The sequence below is a fragment of the Ischnura elegans genome, chromosome 10, assembly GCF_921293095.1.
Source record: "Ischnura elegans chromosome 10, ioIscEleg1.1, whole genome shotgun sequence".
Lineage (NCBI taxonomy): Eukaryota > Metazoa > Arthropoda > Insecta > Odonata > Coenagrionidae > Ischnura > Ischnura elegans.
Window position 1 is genome coordinate 89,355,452 of NC_060255.1, and position 15,595 is coordinate 89,371,046.

The 15,595-nt window shown below is 34.2% G+C and overlaps 1 protein-coding gene across 11 annotated transcripts in view; it reads right to left on the reverse strand.

Annotated features, from left to right (window-relative positions):
* Nucleotides 1-15,595, reverse strand: part of LOC124167191 (sodium channel protein para) — a 108,113-nt gene that overhangs the window by 18,238 nt on the left and 74,280 nt on the right. For all 11 annotated transcript variants that reach the window (XM_046545033.1, XM_046545031.1, XM_046545032.1 and 8 more), the window contains 5 exons: nucleotides 10,751-10,891; nucleotides 6,951-7,089; nucleotides 4,757-4,881; nucleotides 3,196-3,470; nucleotides 1,806-1,979 (listed from right to left, as the gene is read on the reverse strand). In XM_046545033.1, the coding sequence (XP_046400989.1) occupies nucleotides 1,806-1,979; nucleotides 3,196-3,470; nucleotides 4,757-4,881; nucleotides 6,951-7,089; nucleotides 10,751-10,891 (854 nt within the window). The remainder of the gene's footprint in view (nucleotides 1-1,805; nucleotides 1,980-3,195; nucleotides 3,471-4,756; nucleotides 4,882-6,950; nucleotides 7,090-10,750; nucleotides 10,892-15,595) is intronic.

The following is a 15,595-nucleotide window of genomic DNA, read 5'->3' on the forward strand; positions in this document are numbered from 1 at the left end:
ATGTGATTCAATTATTTTCTCTTAGTTCAGTTGATATCGAGTAAATTTTTAAAAGAGGTGATAAGAGAGAATGCCAGAAATATGAGAGTATCATAATTTATCAAAAAGATCTTCCTTGATATACAGTTATGGTACCCAGTTTCATGAAAATACTAATTTGCATACAGAAAGTATGATTTTCAAGTAAAAATATGGAAAAACATACATCACTTGCATAAAATTTAAAAGGCATGATGAAAGCAATCCCCAAGATTAGCAAATAATTTTTCGAGGGATACAGAATCCAAAGAAAATGTATATCTCTGAGAAAAATAAAAATATTACTTATAAATCTAAATTCACAAATAATTGCGATTTAACTCAACAAATACGGACACAATTGAAATATTATGCCATAAATAAAGAAAACTACAGTTAAAAAAATGTCTGAAAGACTAGGTAAATGAAAGTTGGAGCAGTATTTCTTCATAGCTAAGTTTCATAATAATTTTATTTGTATTCAATAACACTGTGGCTAACATAACTGCAACTGAACCCAATTACTTTTTATTCAATATGCAAGCCATCACTGGTAATTATCTGTAGAGTTAGGAAGTAAATATTTTCAGTCAGAGGTACTTATGCTATAATGCAAGGGATTTCAAATCCTATTCTGTCATTCTGAGACACAGTAAATTAACTTTTAGGAGAGAGACTAATTCAGATAAAGACAACATTATTCAAAGTTCAACCTCTAAAGTATCTCAGATAAGACTTGATGACATCTGTGAGGACATGAGTGGATTATTTCGGATATTGTCGAGTATAAGCCCAATAATGCAGTATAACTAAGGATTCTGCCGTGACTGTGGTTTCAGATAAAAACTAACGATGCCAATCATCTGCAGGCCAAAAAAACGACCTAACAACAGAAAATTTCTAGGCTAACTTCCAAAGGAATATTTTCCATTGAAACATTAAATCAATTGTTCAGTCGAGATACAATATCCACAATAAAGGGAAGTTACTGGAGAGAGAAATTGTGGATCTAAAAGCTTCTAGGTAAAAACAAGCTGGCAGCTAGATTGAATTCATAAAATAATTGTAGGAGGAGCGATATAGCAAATCTCAAGTAGTGATTGGGTAATGACAGCAAAGGCACTCAAGAATCACTAACGCTATAATTATACAAATGTATCTGATGGCAGTTCTTAAGCATGGAGACATGGGATGTTTGCTTCACTTCATCTGCACCCAGTGAGATTTCTGTAACAGTATTTGAAGCAGTACATATCTCCAAGAGTTAATTCCACACAAAATATAAACAAAGTATGGATTAATCAACCTCCTTGCCATGTATAAAGTATACATCCTCATTTGTACACTACCGGCAAAAAATTAAGAAAATTTGGTGAGCACTCTATTCAGTCTATAATGAACCACCATAGTTTCCTTCAACTACATCTATGAAGACTATCTCTTTCTGATTCTCAGAGTTTCTGATTTTACAACAATTTGATTAATTCAGATCAGCTCTACACATAATGATGGTCAGCTTCTGATTAAAAATACAGGTAGTTCTAGTCAAATATACATATGGGCCCTTTAAGAATAAAAAAAATGCAATGCTCCAAGGTAAGAAAGATAATTATAGATCAAAAGTGACAGAAAAATATTCAGGGAAGTCTTGCAAAAGATTGTAAGAGACACTAAATAAACCACTCTTATAAAGAATTGCCATCAAAGTTGAAAATGTATGTTCTAGACATGTATTTCAAACAGTAAAATGTAGAAACTAAGGATATGAATTTTAAGGTTTGACTCACCATTACAATGATGAAATCCAACCAGCACCAAGCATTTGTAAAATACTTCTTGAACCCCAAAGCAAGCCACTTTATTAACATCTCCAGGAAGAAAATAACTGTGAATATTCTGTCCATATAATACAAAATATCCTGTAAAATTGGACGCTGAGGAAGGTGAACATCTTCTAAGGCCTAAAATTGGAATGGAGGAGAAAGTAATAAGTTCAATGACCAAGCAACAGCAACCTTTATCAAACAAAAGTACAATTCCTATTAACACCAATAGAAAATAGAATACTCATTAGCATGCTTAAAAAAATTTGATGAAAAACATATTTGATGATGAAAGAGAACAGACTGTTACGCAATCACAGTTGTTTTTTTTCCTAATTCCAAGAAAGTTTGAATTGTTATTTTTTATAACATAAAAGGCACTGCAGAGTTAAATTAGGAAAATTACTTGACTGACAAATGATAGGACCTAATACATCAGGGCCCATAAAATATACCCCAAACACATGAAACCAGATGTTGATGGAGACTTTTGCGGGGTGGTGCAGCATGCGTAGCAAGGCTTTCGGGTTTACCTCCACATCGTTTCATCTTCATGACGACAGTTTTGCCGGTGCTGCAGCTAGCGTCACTTTGTACCTGAAGACGCTAGCTGCAACGCCGGCGAAACTGTCGTCATGAAGATGAAACGACGCGGAGGTTAACCCCAAAACCTTGCTACGCATACATGAAACCAGATTTGATACTTTCAAAGTGAACAATTTGAGTTGATCATAAATTGGTATTCATTTGGTTAAGTTCAGTTGGCACTGATTTTGAAAGTAAAATCTGCCATTACTTCCACTTTCATGAAAACAATGGCAAAGTTATTCTTCAAAGGATTGGAACCGTCACTAATGGTCCACATGGAAATCAATAAAAACTTTGATTAGGGTGAAATCTACTGCACTAAGAGGGAGCATAGCTTTTAACTTATTACATTTGAGAGAGTGACTTATTTCATTGTTTGACTTCCTTCCTTTTTGTCTCTAAATGATCTTTCTATTCAGACTTCCTCCTTCCACTGATTTCTATTCAAAATGTGTTACAAATTTTGATCCTTTTTTTTCATCCCTCATCTATCTTGCATTATCTCCATCAGAATTTTCCCCCACTCCTCATACCACTCTATGAAGTCTACCCTCTTTGTTATTTATTTGTAAATACAGCTGAATAGTATTTTGTTCATTGTTGGTAAAGTTTTACTTAATAATAGGTAATTGTTTTCTTTTTCGTTGGGTACTAACTGTGTATTTCACTGTAATTGACCTCATGCTGTTTTTGGACTGCACAAAATAAATAAATAACCAATTGAGAAATCATTGGAGAAATGGTGAGAATTAGTTAAACAACTCACCAACGCCATACTACTAAGGAGAATCATTGTAATGACAGCCGTTTCAAAGTATTTATTCTCAATTAGCTGGAAAGTTTTCAGTCGAAGGTTAGCCCATCCTTGCCAGAAAGGAGCATTGTCATCACCAGCCAGGAAGGGAAACCGTTTGTAGCAATGGTCTGGACAGCATTCAGCAGGAGAATCCTCTCCAGCCCCTTCCACGATGATGTCACCTTCCTCAATTGGACCATCAACTCCTTCTTCACCCTCATCCTCCTCCTCACCATCTTCTAGTTCTGGAAATTAATTTATTTTCATCAACTTTACAAAAATTTATTCGGCATAAAATCCCAACATGGCTAAGATGACCATTAAATTGGATTTTGAACTATTGATATTATAATAACATTGCACAAAAAATAAAACAAAAAAGCAAATCATACACATAAGTGAAACGAGTGTGTACTGAGATAATACTGATGAAATCCTATGAGGTTTTGCACTGGGTGAGGTGCTTGTAGGCCGATGTTTGGATAGCCACCACTCCCATCGTCCTCAGGGCATAAGATGGCATAGGTATTGAAAAGTCGGCCTACATGCAACTCACCTAATGGAAAACCCCAGGATATTTCACCAGTATCATACACAGGGAAAGAAAAAAATCATATACTGAGATAATGTACAGTAAATCCAATGAAATTAAGACCTCATCCCCTTTGACAATTTATAGAGGGGGAAGGATTCAAATTATTTCCTTAAGAGATAAAATAATGCCTTCACCAAAAATGACAGGACACTCCATAGCATAGGGCAAGGACAAGGAAACATGAGGTAAAAATTCATAAATAAAAATTTACAAAATTATCATTAGCATTTAAATTGATTGAAACTTTGTCACATATTGTTTATTGGTGGAAATTAAGTTCTCAAAAGTGAGATGCACCTACCATGAGGGTATTACATAGCTACAACAGAGAATCTATAAATTGCATTCCTCTGTTTTCTCCCTAATTATGATTATTTTATTAGTTAACAGCCAATATCTCACACTAACTGCCCCTATTCATTTATACTATCAAAGATTTTGCACATCTTTTAAAAAGTGTAAAATACAGTATAAAGTGTAATATAAGTACAAAATTTTTGTTAGAGGAAAAATCATTCGCCTTGACTGAGATTTGAACCCGGATCTCCTGCATTTGTGTCGGGTATTACACCACTTGAACTACCAAGTCACATTAATCCTCTACGGATTTTATGTTGACTTTAGAGAACAAGGTTGAGGTGAATGCCGATTTGGAGACTTCCAGTTCTAATAATGCCTTTTCTTGCAACTTCACCGCTCACAGGTAAATGACCCACAAAAAACCTTGCTGTCCTTTTAACTGTACATTCCAACAAATACTGTATCCTCTTAAGTTCTTTCATATTTTCCCATTGAGAAGTCAATATGAACATGTATTCCAAGTTCTAATTTTCCTCTTCGCGGGGTACTATTCTTCGCAAGTAATGCTGGGTGGCCGGCTAGTATATAATATAAAGATAAAAGATAATGAATAAAAAAGAAAAAAAAAGTTTTTACCTTCATCTTGCTCCAGATCTTCTTTACTAGCATCCCTTTTCTCTTCGCCATCCATTGTCTCTGCACTTCCTTTGTGGCTATCATCCTTGAAAGGTCTGTTGTTATGACTTCCATAAGATTTATTACTGAAATAAAAGGCAATTGTTTAATCCAACATCCTCAGAAATTTGGGCAAAATATATCCCCTGCTTGATGACTCATGATCAAACCATTTTTAGCAAAAAAAAATCCATATGTCACTGCTTCCTACTCACCATCCCTCGCACCTTGTATGTAATTCCTTTTTTATTCCCTGGATGAAAAGGGTGATGAAAGGGAAACGTTTTGATGACATTCCAGAGGTGAAAAGAGAATCAAAGGTGGTGATGTAAGTCATCAGAAAGGACAAGTACCAAAGGTGGAAAAAATGTTTGAACCAATGTATCAATGTAAATAAGGAGTACATCACAGGTGTCTCACATTTGTACACAAAAAAATAATTCCTGATTTTTTTTAAATTTCGTCCGGTTATTTTTGTGTGGAAAAATATATCTTCCCCATTCAGCCAATCCCTCGTAAGTTTAGAACAAAAAAATGAGGAGGTTGCTGCTCATTCTTCATGAGATAGGGACATCACTTGTGTTGTCATACATTAACCCATTAAGGATAAACTCATCATTGAGGGAAGGAAGAGCTCACAAGAGACAACAAGGAACCATATAAGTCCGATGTGTAAGGATGGTGAGTAGCTGAAATGCTATGACCCACTCCACAGAAGTTGGTGATGTCGTCAACTTATTACCAAGAGGGTAAAGGCCAGATGGTGTCCCAGGGGTCATGACCACCCCCAATTTTATAAATTTTAAAAACATTTTATTAGTTTAATGGCTTTTATATCCAAATAATGTCTAAATTTGTACAATTTCATATATTTCTAAGAATGAAAATTAAATTTTAGGCTCCAAAATTCATAAAAAAATGGGTATTTCAAAAAAATTTAGAAGGGGCACACCCCTCTCTCCCACAGAGTATTTCACACTCCCCAGACCTAGGTCATGACCTGCCCCAAAATTTGATACTGAATCTGCCCCTGGTTAAGACCATTAATTTTTCATTGGAAATGGCTCAGGAAGTAAACAACGGGTCACAAAACGGAAAAATATATAACTTATTTTTCAAACTATAGCACAATAGACAGTAAAACAAAATTAGTGAATGAGCTGTTGAAGAGGTCTTGGAATAAGGTAAAAGCCCTCCAAATCATCAGGTTTTGTGAAAGATAGGACACCATAGAAACATAACCAAGGCAAATGGCAACAAGTAATCATTAACTCTGCCTGAAATTATGGAGAAATCAAGCATTTAACAAAGTGATAAAATGTAGTGGTAAATGAGTAGGAAAAGAGGAAAACAGAGCATACATTATTGTATTTTGTGGCACTGATTAACCCTGAAAATAAATTGAAAAATTGTAGGGGTGCTTGAACTTTCATAGACTGTTACATTCCTGCATCCCATAATGGAAAGACAAGATATGGGTCTCATTTTTCACTTACTAACAATCAAAAATAAAATAAGTGTACAAGTCCATCAAGAGACATGGCAGATTTCCTTTCACCATGGCACCTCACATTTTTAGCAAGGCAACTAAGTACTTCTCATGGACCACTATTACATATTTAAGTAATACCAGTGCTGTAGTTGGGCCGGTACGGCGTACCCCCTAAAATCCAAACTCATTAATAAGTGTAACAGTTAAACTACCTTTTTAAATCTGTAAAAAATAGCCCTACTGTAAATTGTCCAATGGATTTCTGATGGAAAAATTTGTACATGATTATTTACTTGTTCAGAGTTGTCTCGTGTCACAACTTGGTACTAGTATAAGAGTTGAAGTTTGACATTTCAATCGCGATCGGATGTATAATACATGTTCAGCTGTTGGCAAATTTTGGTGAGTACCGCCCAAATTTTTTTCCCAACTACAGCACTGAGTAATACCATGAGAAAATGGAAACAATTCAAGTACACTGTCGTTTTCTGTTGTCTAATAGGTGCCATTAAAAATTGCTAAGGAAGAAAGAAACAAGTTTATTCAAACACATATAACAGCAGATTATTCTGAAAGTAATACCAAAACAGGTAAGAATTAATCACATTCTGAAGGAATAATACACAGCTGCTCTCTAAAATGGAATGAGATGACAATAATCACCTAGTGGCATCATCGTCTGGTATCCTCTTCAGTAAGTCATTTTCTATCCTGTTATCCTGGTGACTGGATATTGAATTGCCAATGAATTTGGTGTTGTTCATGGCTAGCTTTCCTTTCTTGAGCTTATTTTTCAAATCTCCTGGGAAAAAAGATACATTGGAGTCATCACAAACAGAAGTAATGATTAGGCTAGTTAAGTAGTATCATGAAAAGCCAATCAAGATGTGCATGAGGCAAACATTAAAAAATGTTCTCCATCAAATTTAGCTTCTATAAAATTCATACTGGAGCCTCAATAACATGATACAAAATCCATAATTACTTAAATGCAGGGCAAAGAAAAATTTCTATACCAACATTCAGTAAAATATTGACTAACTGTTGCTTGATCAAGTGACCATTGGATTGCAAGGATGGCTGGTTTTGATTGGATGATGTATATCTCACCCTCAACTGAGCCACAGGCATGCACATTGCACTAATTTGTCAGTTTCTTTTCCACATCCAACTCATATCATAAATATTTATTCTGAGCATTTAAAAACAACCTCATTTGAGCCAAACACAAGGCTAGAACTTTGCTTTGAGGGTGCTTAAGTGGTTACCTAGAGGGGTAATATTTTTTCTTCTCTATTTCCATGCTTTGGAAAGCCATTAATTTAATTAAATAACCTATACATTTTGTTTGCATATTTTTAAAATTTTTAGTCAAGCATAGAACTAAGGAAACAATTCATCAGATGCTACACATATGGAGCATGTTTCTCTGAGGGAAAGAAAGCTTGTATGCTGACAGCAGCAAAGAAGTCAAGAGTGGAAGCACTCGAAATATGGTACTACCGAAGAATGATGAAGTTAACCCTTTCGAGATGGTGGAGTTTTCGTCTTAGCATGACTGCTGTACTGAGCCCCAAAAGACTCCTCTGTCCCCTCTGTATGGAGCATTTTCAGGACATTCGTTAAGAAGGGTCTCGTGGATAATCACATGCTTTCAGCTCCAACCTTTTTCGACCCCCCCAGCGAGGACTCCGCATTATCGCGGACTCTGAGGGTAGTTGTGCTCCCTCCTTTCCGGGTTTAAGGCCATACCGGTGGCATTGGTTTGCAGTCAACTTATGGATTGCTTATATTTATTTGGCATATGGATAGTTGTTGCTTGCACGTAAATTGCAGACTTAGAAATGAATTCCTCATTTTATTCTGAGCATTGTCAAATTTTAAACAAAGTTCTAAGGTCAATATTAATGCATTTAATGCAGCAACAATTTCCATGTTGATGTTTATACAGAACTTGAGATATAAGTTAATATTTATCATAGAATTTCGTTTAAAAATTGCAAAAGCTGCTCAAAAGAAAAAGAATTCAATTCTTAGTTTATATTTCTTGAGAAAAGAACAAATATTTATTTCGAAAACTCACTGGATAAACAATTGCATGACCGCTGAGAGGGGTAATAAAAGATGAGGGGTCAGGGTACATGCTTCGAGGGTAAAGCCTAAACCCCGCAATATTGGGTCCCAAAACAAAGATGTCGTACACCCGCGACCGTCATAAAAGGGGGAGGGCTAGGAAACGTGTATATATGGCATTCGTTCACTGGTGTAAGAAAATCTTCGACAAAAATATACGGCTTTTGTCTCCCAGGTCAAGAAATGTCCACACATATATTTACGTCTTTAGTAGGGAAAAGGTTAAAATGGATCGACCAAGTAAGCAATGAGGAAGTGCCAAGAAGAGTGGGGGAAAAGAGAGGCCTTCTAAAAACCTTAATGAGAATATGTGACAGCTCAGTTGGCCACATTGTAAGGCATGGTGGCCTGATGAAAACAATCGTAGAGTGGCAAGTGGAAGGATAGAGGGGCAAAGGACGATCTTGAATGAGTTCTATAGGACACGTTATAAAGCATGTAAAAGAGAAGAAATACATCGCTATGAAAAGGCTAGCGGATAAGAGAGTGGGATGGAGAGCTGCATAAAACTAATCTTAGGATTGCTGACTTATGATGACATTAATTTTTGCCAAAATGGTTCCAGTTATAGTGCCTTAGTCTCCATCCGTGTTTTTTCTGAAATCTATCCAATTTTTTGGAAAACCTTGAAAACTATGAGCATGAGAGGTTATAATAGTTGATATAATCTGATTTTGAGAAAATTTCATAACCGAAATGCTGATCTAAGTCCACAACTTTAAATAGTTATGAGAAAGTCAAGGGGTAAGTGCACTGGGGCTAGTTGCCTCCTAAAGGGATGCATGGAGAGCAGTTGCTGAAAGGGAAAAATTCAAGTGCGTGCCTGATGAGCCCTGCACCCTTCAATTGGTCGCCAAATGCTCTGCCCACAAGTACTGAAGCTCGTCAACCAGCAAAGGGCTCAGTTTGAGAAGTCCTGAGGTATGGCTATATTTTGAGTGGATTTCTTCATTATTCACTTCCAATTACCATGTAATATCCTATTTATTCTTACCCTCTAAAAATTATCATGAATAGCAATTTGCTTGGCAGAGACGATCTTTAAATATACACAAACGGCTTTACATGTATATTAACTCTTAAGCTGTGACAGCTAGATTGCAAGTATTTCACTGCAAGAAAATTTGCCAATGAGGCCAAAGCCTTATATTTTTTTTGCTGGGAGGGAGCAGACCAAGTAAAAGACCCTTGTGATCCCTCTCAATCCTTTTTCAGAGGGCCTGCGGAGAGATCCCCAACCAAGACAGATTAAGTTAAATAGAGGATGATTTGGTGCACTTATTTCATCAGCCAAAGTCTACAGAACAAATTTTGTAGGAAAGTAAGTTGGCTAGTAATTTTCTGTTCAAATTTGATGCCAAACACAAAGGAAATCCATTCATATGTATGCACATTAGCCAAAATCCTTCTATTCTCACATCCAGTCTCCCAGGCACATTGCAAGGAAAGTGAAAAGACAGGCTATGGTTGTGGAATATAACTGCCGACAAGCAATGAAGGGGATAGTTTGGGCAAGAAGAGAGGGTTAACAATTTTTCCATTCATGGTAGAAAGAGTTTGCACCATAAAGAAAAGAAGGTTGTGGGAGAGCACACCAGAAGAGACGGTCGTACATTCTCTTATGTTTTTCCTGCATTCAACAGTACACTAGTCAACGCACATTTCCTACAGCTTACGGGGTAATAAGCTTGGTGATAATATCTCAAAAGCCTGCACAGCTGTGTGAATGAATATATTAATGTGCTAAGTAATTGAAAAATGCCTGTATGGCAGCAAGTTAGCCAGTTCTCTTCCTTTTCACAAAACTACCTTGGGAGCTAAACAAAACTCATCCAATCGACCTGCTTGGGCCTCAGGTCTTCATTTTGTGCTTTTTTCCAAAAGTAACCTCAAGTACACTAGTAATTGCAATAACTTAGTTTTAGGAATGGTAACGGGTACATACTTGTAGCTGATTAAAAAAAAAAAAAAAATAATTAGATTTACGATACTTTTTTTTGTTCTTTTATCCATATCTGATGCCAATAGATGTGGACAAATACCAAAAAATGCTACTGTTAATATACATTAGTAACATTTTTATGCTACTGTTATCATAAAATAGTAGCAGTAATACCGTATTTCTCCAAAATATAGTCCCCCCCCCCTAATTTTGAGGCTTCAGTTTTGGGAAAAGTTAAAAAAAATGCGTTTGAATATTGTCCCCCCTTTACTTTTACCATAGGCATTTTTGGAAAAAAGGGGGGACTATATTCAGACATATACGGTAATAAAAATGCAATAATTATTTAATAACAGTAGCATTTTTATGGCTAGAAAATACTACTCACCATGAATAGTAAACTCCATTCCATCCCCGATAGTAACTTCATGAGTGACGTCTTTCGGACTCTTCTTATCTGGATATATAAGACCATCAGCACGAATCTCTTCCGTATTCAGATCTAGATTGGTGTCACGATCATGGGCATCTAGTAGCAAAGAAGTAATTCCAAGGTTAATAGTAAATTAATGTATAAACAAATGGCCATTTTCAATGTACCTCAATATGAATTAAACATTAACTAATGTATTAAATCCAATCAGTTACTTCTTATAAAATGAACAATTATGTCTGAGCCAATAGAAAACAGTTGTAAATGCAACAGATGGATCAAATTTTAATGCAACTGAAAATAATGAAATCATTACGATGAAGAAAACTAAGATAAACATCAGATAATTAAAGAATATTATTTTATGGATTCATGAAAGAGAATCCATGAAATGCAATTGATTTTACAATTAATCAAGCCTCTAGTGAGTGTTAATTTTTATAAGATGAAGAAGTGGAACGAAGAAAAAGTAATAGTAAAAAGAGGTTCTTTTATTAGTTAAAGTAAAATATTGAAATTTGTGCTCTCACTCTGTGCATGCAATGCAATAATGTCAAAGTGTTTCGTATATCATTCCATAGTCACAAAAACTCACATGCCAGTAATGAGTACCTTAATAAGCTGATATGCATTTAAAGTGTTTTTATCATGAGTGCAAGAGGAATGTATAGAATGTTAAAGAAGTGGGCATTCACGATCCATGCGGTTTCATTTTAGAAATATTAATCAAATGGAAAGCAAGGTGCAGAAAATACGATTAAGTTTTTTCTTTCACTCTTCAAAGTTTGAGAAAGACGGTATTAGAGGAAAAAAATTATGCGATGTTTAGTATGATCCTGTTGGCATGTCAAATCGTCAACTTCATCCATGCCATGAGAATTGATTGCATGCCATGGAAAATGGCAATATTGTCACATCAATGTCAGTTAGCCACTGAGAAAATTTTGACACTCTAAAGCAGTGGTATTTTGAGCAAAGATTTCATCTAAAGCAGCCCAAATGAAACTCGTAAAAAAAAGGAAGTCAAATAATTTTGCATGTCATTCACTCTTCCGAAACATAAATATATTCAATTATAGAGGTGACTCTATAGAAAGATTTTCACAAAATATTGGCATGTACTAGGCTGCTTTGCGATTCTATACAGACCTACTCCCGCTACCCACTTCTCAGTGTTTTAAATGAGCAAAGAAATATTTCCAAGTTTGATAAATAAAAAATAATTAGAATATATATATATATTTATACATACTTAGTTATAAAATTTAAATGAAGGAAGAATGTAATGAATATATTTAATGCATTCTCACCATAAAACTACTGTAAATAGGAGATGAAAAAATGATATTTTCGACACAATAATGGATGATATGGTCATAGCAGGAAATATGAATGAATGATGCAACGATTACTAAAAGTCTGGACATCTCTAGAAAATTTATAACCAAAGTCAAATATGCTCCCATCAATTTTAGATGTTGGATATTATTTTTCTAATTTTGATGAATGAGAAATATAACAAACAACAAAAAACATCTAGATTGAACTCCCAGTAACAAGCATAAAAATAGATAAAACATTGTCCCAATGAAATGAGAATACTATCTCTGGGAGTGATGGGTACTTGAATGAGGGCAAAGAAAAATGCATGTTGCAGTGATACTTACAAATATTGAATTTGTTCCTTATTGCTGCAAAATTACAATATTGTACATTCATATTGTGGCTCAAATAAATTTATTCCGTAAAAATTAATTCACTAGTAAGTAATTCTTGGATGTGAATTTACATGAACAACTTATTGAAAGCAAAAGAAATTCAAAGTTAAAAATGTCCTTCAGCAAAAATCAATGAAATGTGATGCAAAATTGGTAACAGGGATACTTGAGTCAACAAATCAAAGAATGGCCCCAATTAAAAAATAAATTTCTGAATATCAAAATCATTAAGTAAAAATGGCCATCTTCATATGTTCTTTTATAAAAGTATCATGAAATTCCTACCATTTATTAGGTAACATCACACAATTAACCATTGAGAATGAATGAAAGTATAGTAAAATAGTTTTCCAACAAATCAACATGCTGCAATTACTTGAAATTGTAATAACTTAAGAACAGCACAAGCATACTAAATATGTGATAAATAATAATTAGAACATTAATAAAATAACAATTAAATGAAAATCTAAAATAAAATTGGAATATAATAGCAAGGTAACTAAAATTTAATTTTTAATCCTGTTAAAACAACTTTTTAAAGGCCATTATCGTAATTGAAGAGTAATAAATTTGATAATCCTCTCCTTCATAGCCTTAATGTTTAAAGTTGCTTAAAATTCATGAAATTTAACAAGTAGAAAAGAAAAAAAATGGTAAAACAAATCTTGTACAAATATCATAAACAATTATTAATCATGTCATATAATACTCCACGGGTTGCACAAAAATCTAGCAAAATCGTCACACAATATAAAGCTGCCTAGAAATTGTCCGCATCTTTCATGGTGCTACTGTTCGGATAATAGTTAATGCATAAATGGAATTCTACAGTTTGATTACAATAATGAACTGTTCCATGTAATCACAAAAACTATGTAAGAATATATTAGGAATGTGTTGTCAATTGGGTATCATTTAATTGCAAGTGGTACAACTGTGAGTGTATTGGTTTTTAGTAGTTTAGAATCTCTTATGAAGGTCATTAAAATGCTTTTTTTTACAGAGTGATGACAGAGAAATATTTTATACCATGCACACCAAGGTCACTACTTTTGAAGTGGTGCAGTCTCCCTTTTTTTTAGAAATGGAATAATGAAGTTTGTAGAAAGAGAAATTATGGAAGAAGACATATTAAGTGAAAAGCAAGAAGGGTTTATTTCCATGGTGAAAAAAGCATGCAGAAGGATTATTTTTAATTGGATGGTAGAGAGAAATGCAAAAGGGGAAATGGCAGTTATGAATTTAATGTCATGAAAAAACACTGCTGCATACAAACCCATGAATTTTCCAAGATGAACGCTGTTTCAAAGTATTTTCATTTGACTGATACCAGACATGACCAATGTTAATGCAATGACACCAAACAGGATACTTATAATAGGATCAAATGGATTTTTGAATAATATATCAGAAATAATGCAAATACTTTGGCAGGGAAAATAACGTTTCATTTGCTGGAAATTTTCTCATCTTTTATAGAGAAAAATATATAAGGGACTTTCTAATACTATCAACATGAAAAAAGGCATCTTCAGACGTTCTTCACAGATTTCACTGCAGGTTGGAGCCTTTAAATCTTCCATAAAATACAATTATGCATACAAAAGCATAGAATTTCAAACAAAAATCTTTAGTGTACCACTCTTTCATATAAAATATGTTTGCTCATATCAAACATGGCTCAACATGTGGAAATATTAAGAGAAGCAGAAACAATTGATACCTGTAAAACTAGTACGTAACACATAATATAATTAACAAACACTCCTTAGCAAAAACTCAAGACGTTATGAAAGAGAACCTAATGAAAAATAAGCAAGCATTGAGTTTTCCACTCATTGTATTTTTGATAATATAAGAAGACTTTCCCTAGTTAAAATGTAAATATTTTAATACAACTGAGTGGCTTCATATCTGCATTGGAAAGGTAGGAAATTAACTAATCATACATGTGCCACAATTGCAATTCTTGCATAATTTTTGGCTCACCCAAAATTTGAGACATATTGCAAACCAGGATGAAATTAATAGAATAATCAAGGATTTGAACATTTAAACGATCCTATCTGGAATGAAGTTAAACAGGAAAAAGACACAATTATAATCAGGTAAATTTTCAAATACTGAATAGAATTCAAAAGTTGCTTTCAAGAAGTCAATCAACAACTTGAAAATCCTTCCCTATTGCAAAGGTTTCCTTTTTCATGGTGAAGTCAAACCGACTGAGCAAACTCAGCTAAATTCACAAAAGAAGGATTTCTATAAATATCATGATACATTCGCATTTACTTGATACATAAAATCAAAGGGAACAAGTCTCTGATTAGTCAGAGTGGGACATTTTGCTACACCTCTTAACTTAGATCTTTAAGCACAACCCGCAAAAAAATGTTTTTGCTGCCTGAATCTCACTGAAAGCTTAGATTTACCCTCAAAAAATTTTATTTAGGAGGCCATGTTACTTGCAAATGTAATTCCAAAAGTATATTTTTATTGGTGATTTTCTATTTCACAGACGATAACTGAAGAAAATACTTAGTAGGTTTGGCATTATGTAAACATAAGCAACAACAAGCAGTCATTACCTAATCAAATTTTGATATTTTAGACACAATTATGACAGATAAATATAATCCTACACCATATAAATGTTCATAAGAGAACTACACAACATATCTAATGAAAGCAGGTATAAAGAACCTTTAATAATATTTGTCATAGGGGACATTCGGACATTAGTACAAGTACTTTGTTTAGAACTAGTAAATTTATCTAAATTGTATTCCATATTTCACATAAATTTTTGACAAATAATACCATCACCCACGCTTTCCCCTAACGTTAATGCAATCCCCAAAAACAACAAATAGTAAGAGGAATACAGCATTAAAGAGAAGATTAAGTAGAAAAATGCAAAAAAGTGATATCCAAAGTTAGCCTTTTCTAGGATGAGTAAAGAATTTCTCCATTACCCATGAAGAGCATTGCGGAAAATATTCCTTCTTGCATTACCACACACAGGTTTCCTTTACAATTAGAAACCAATTTCCTAACTGAAATACAACAGCCTTGATCACTC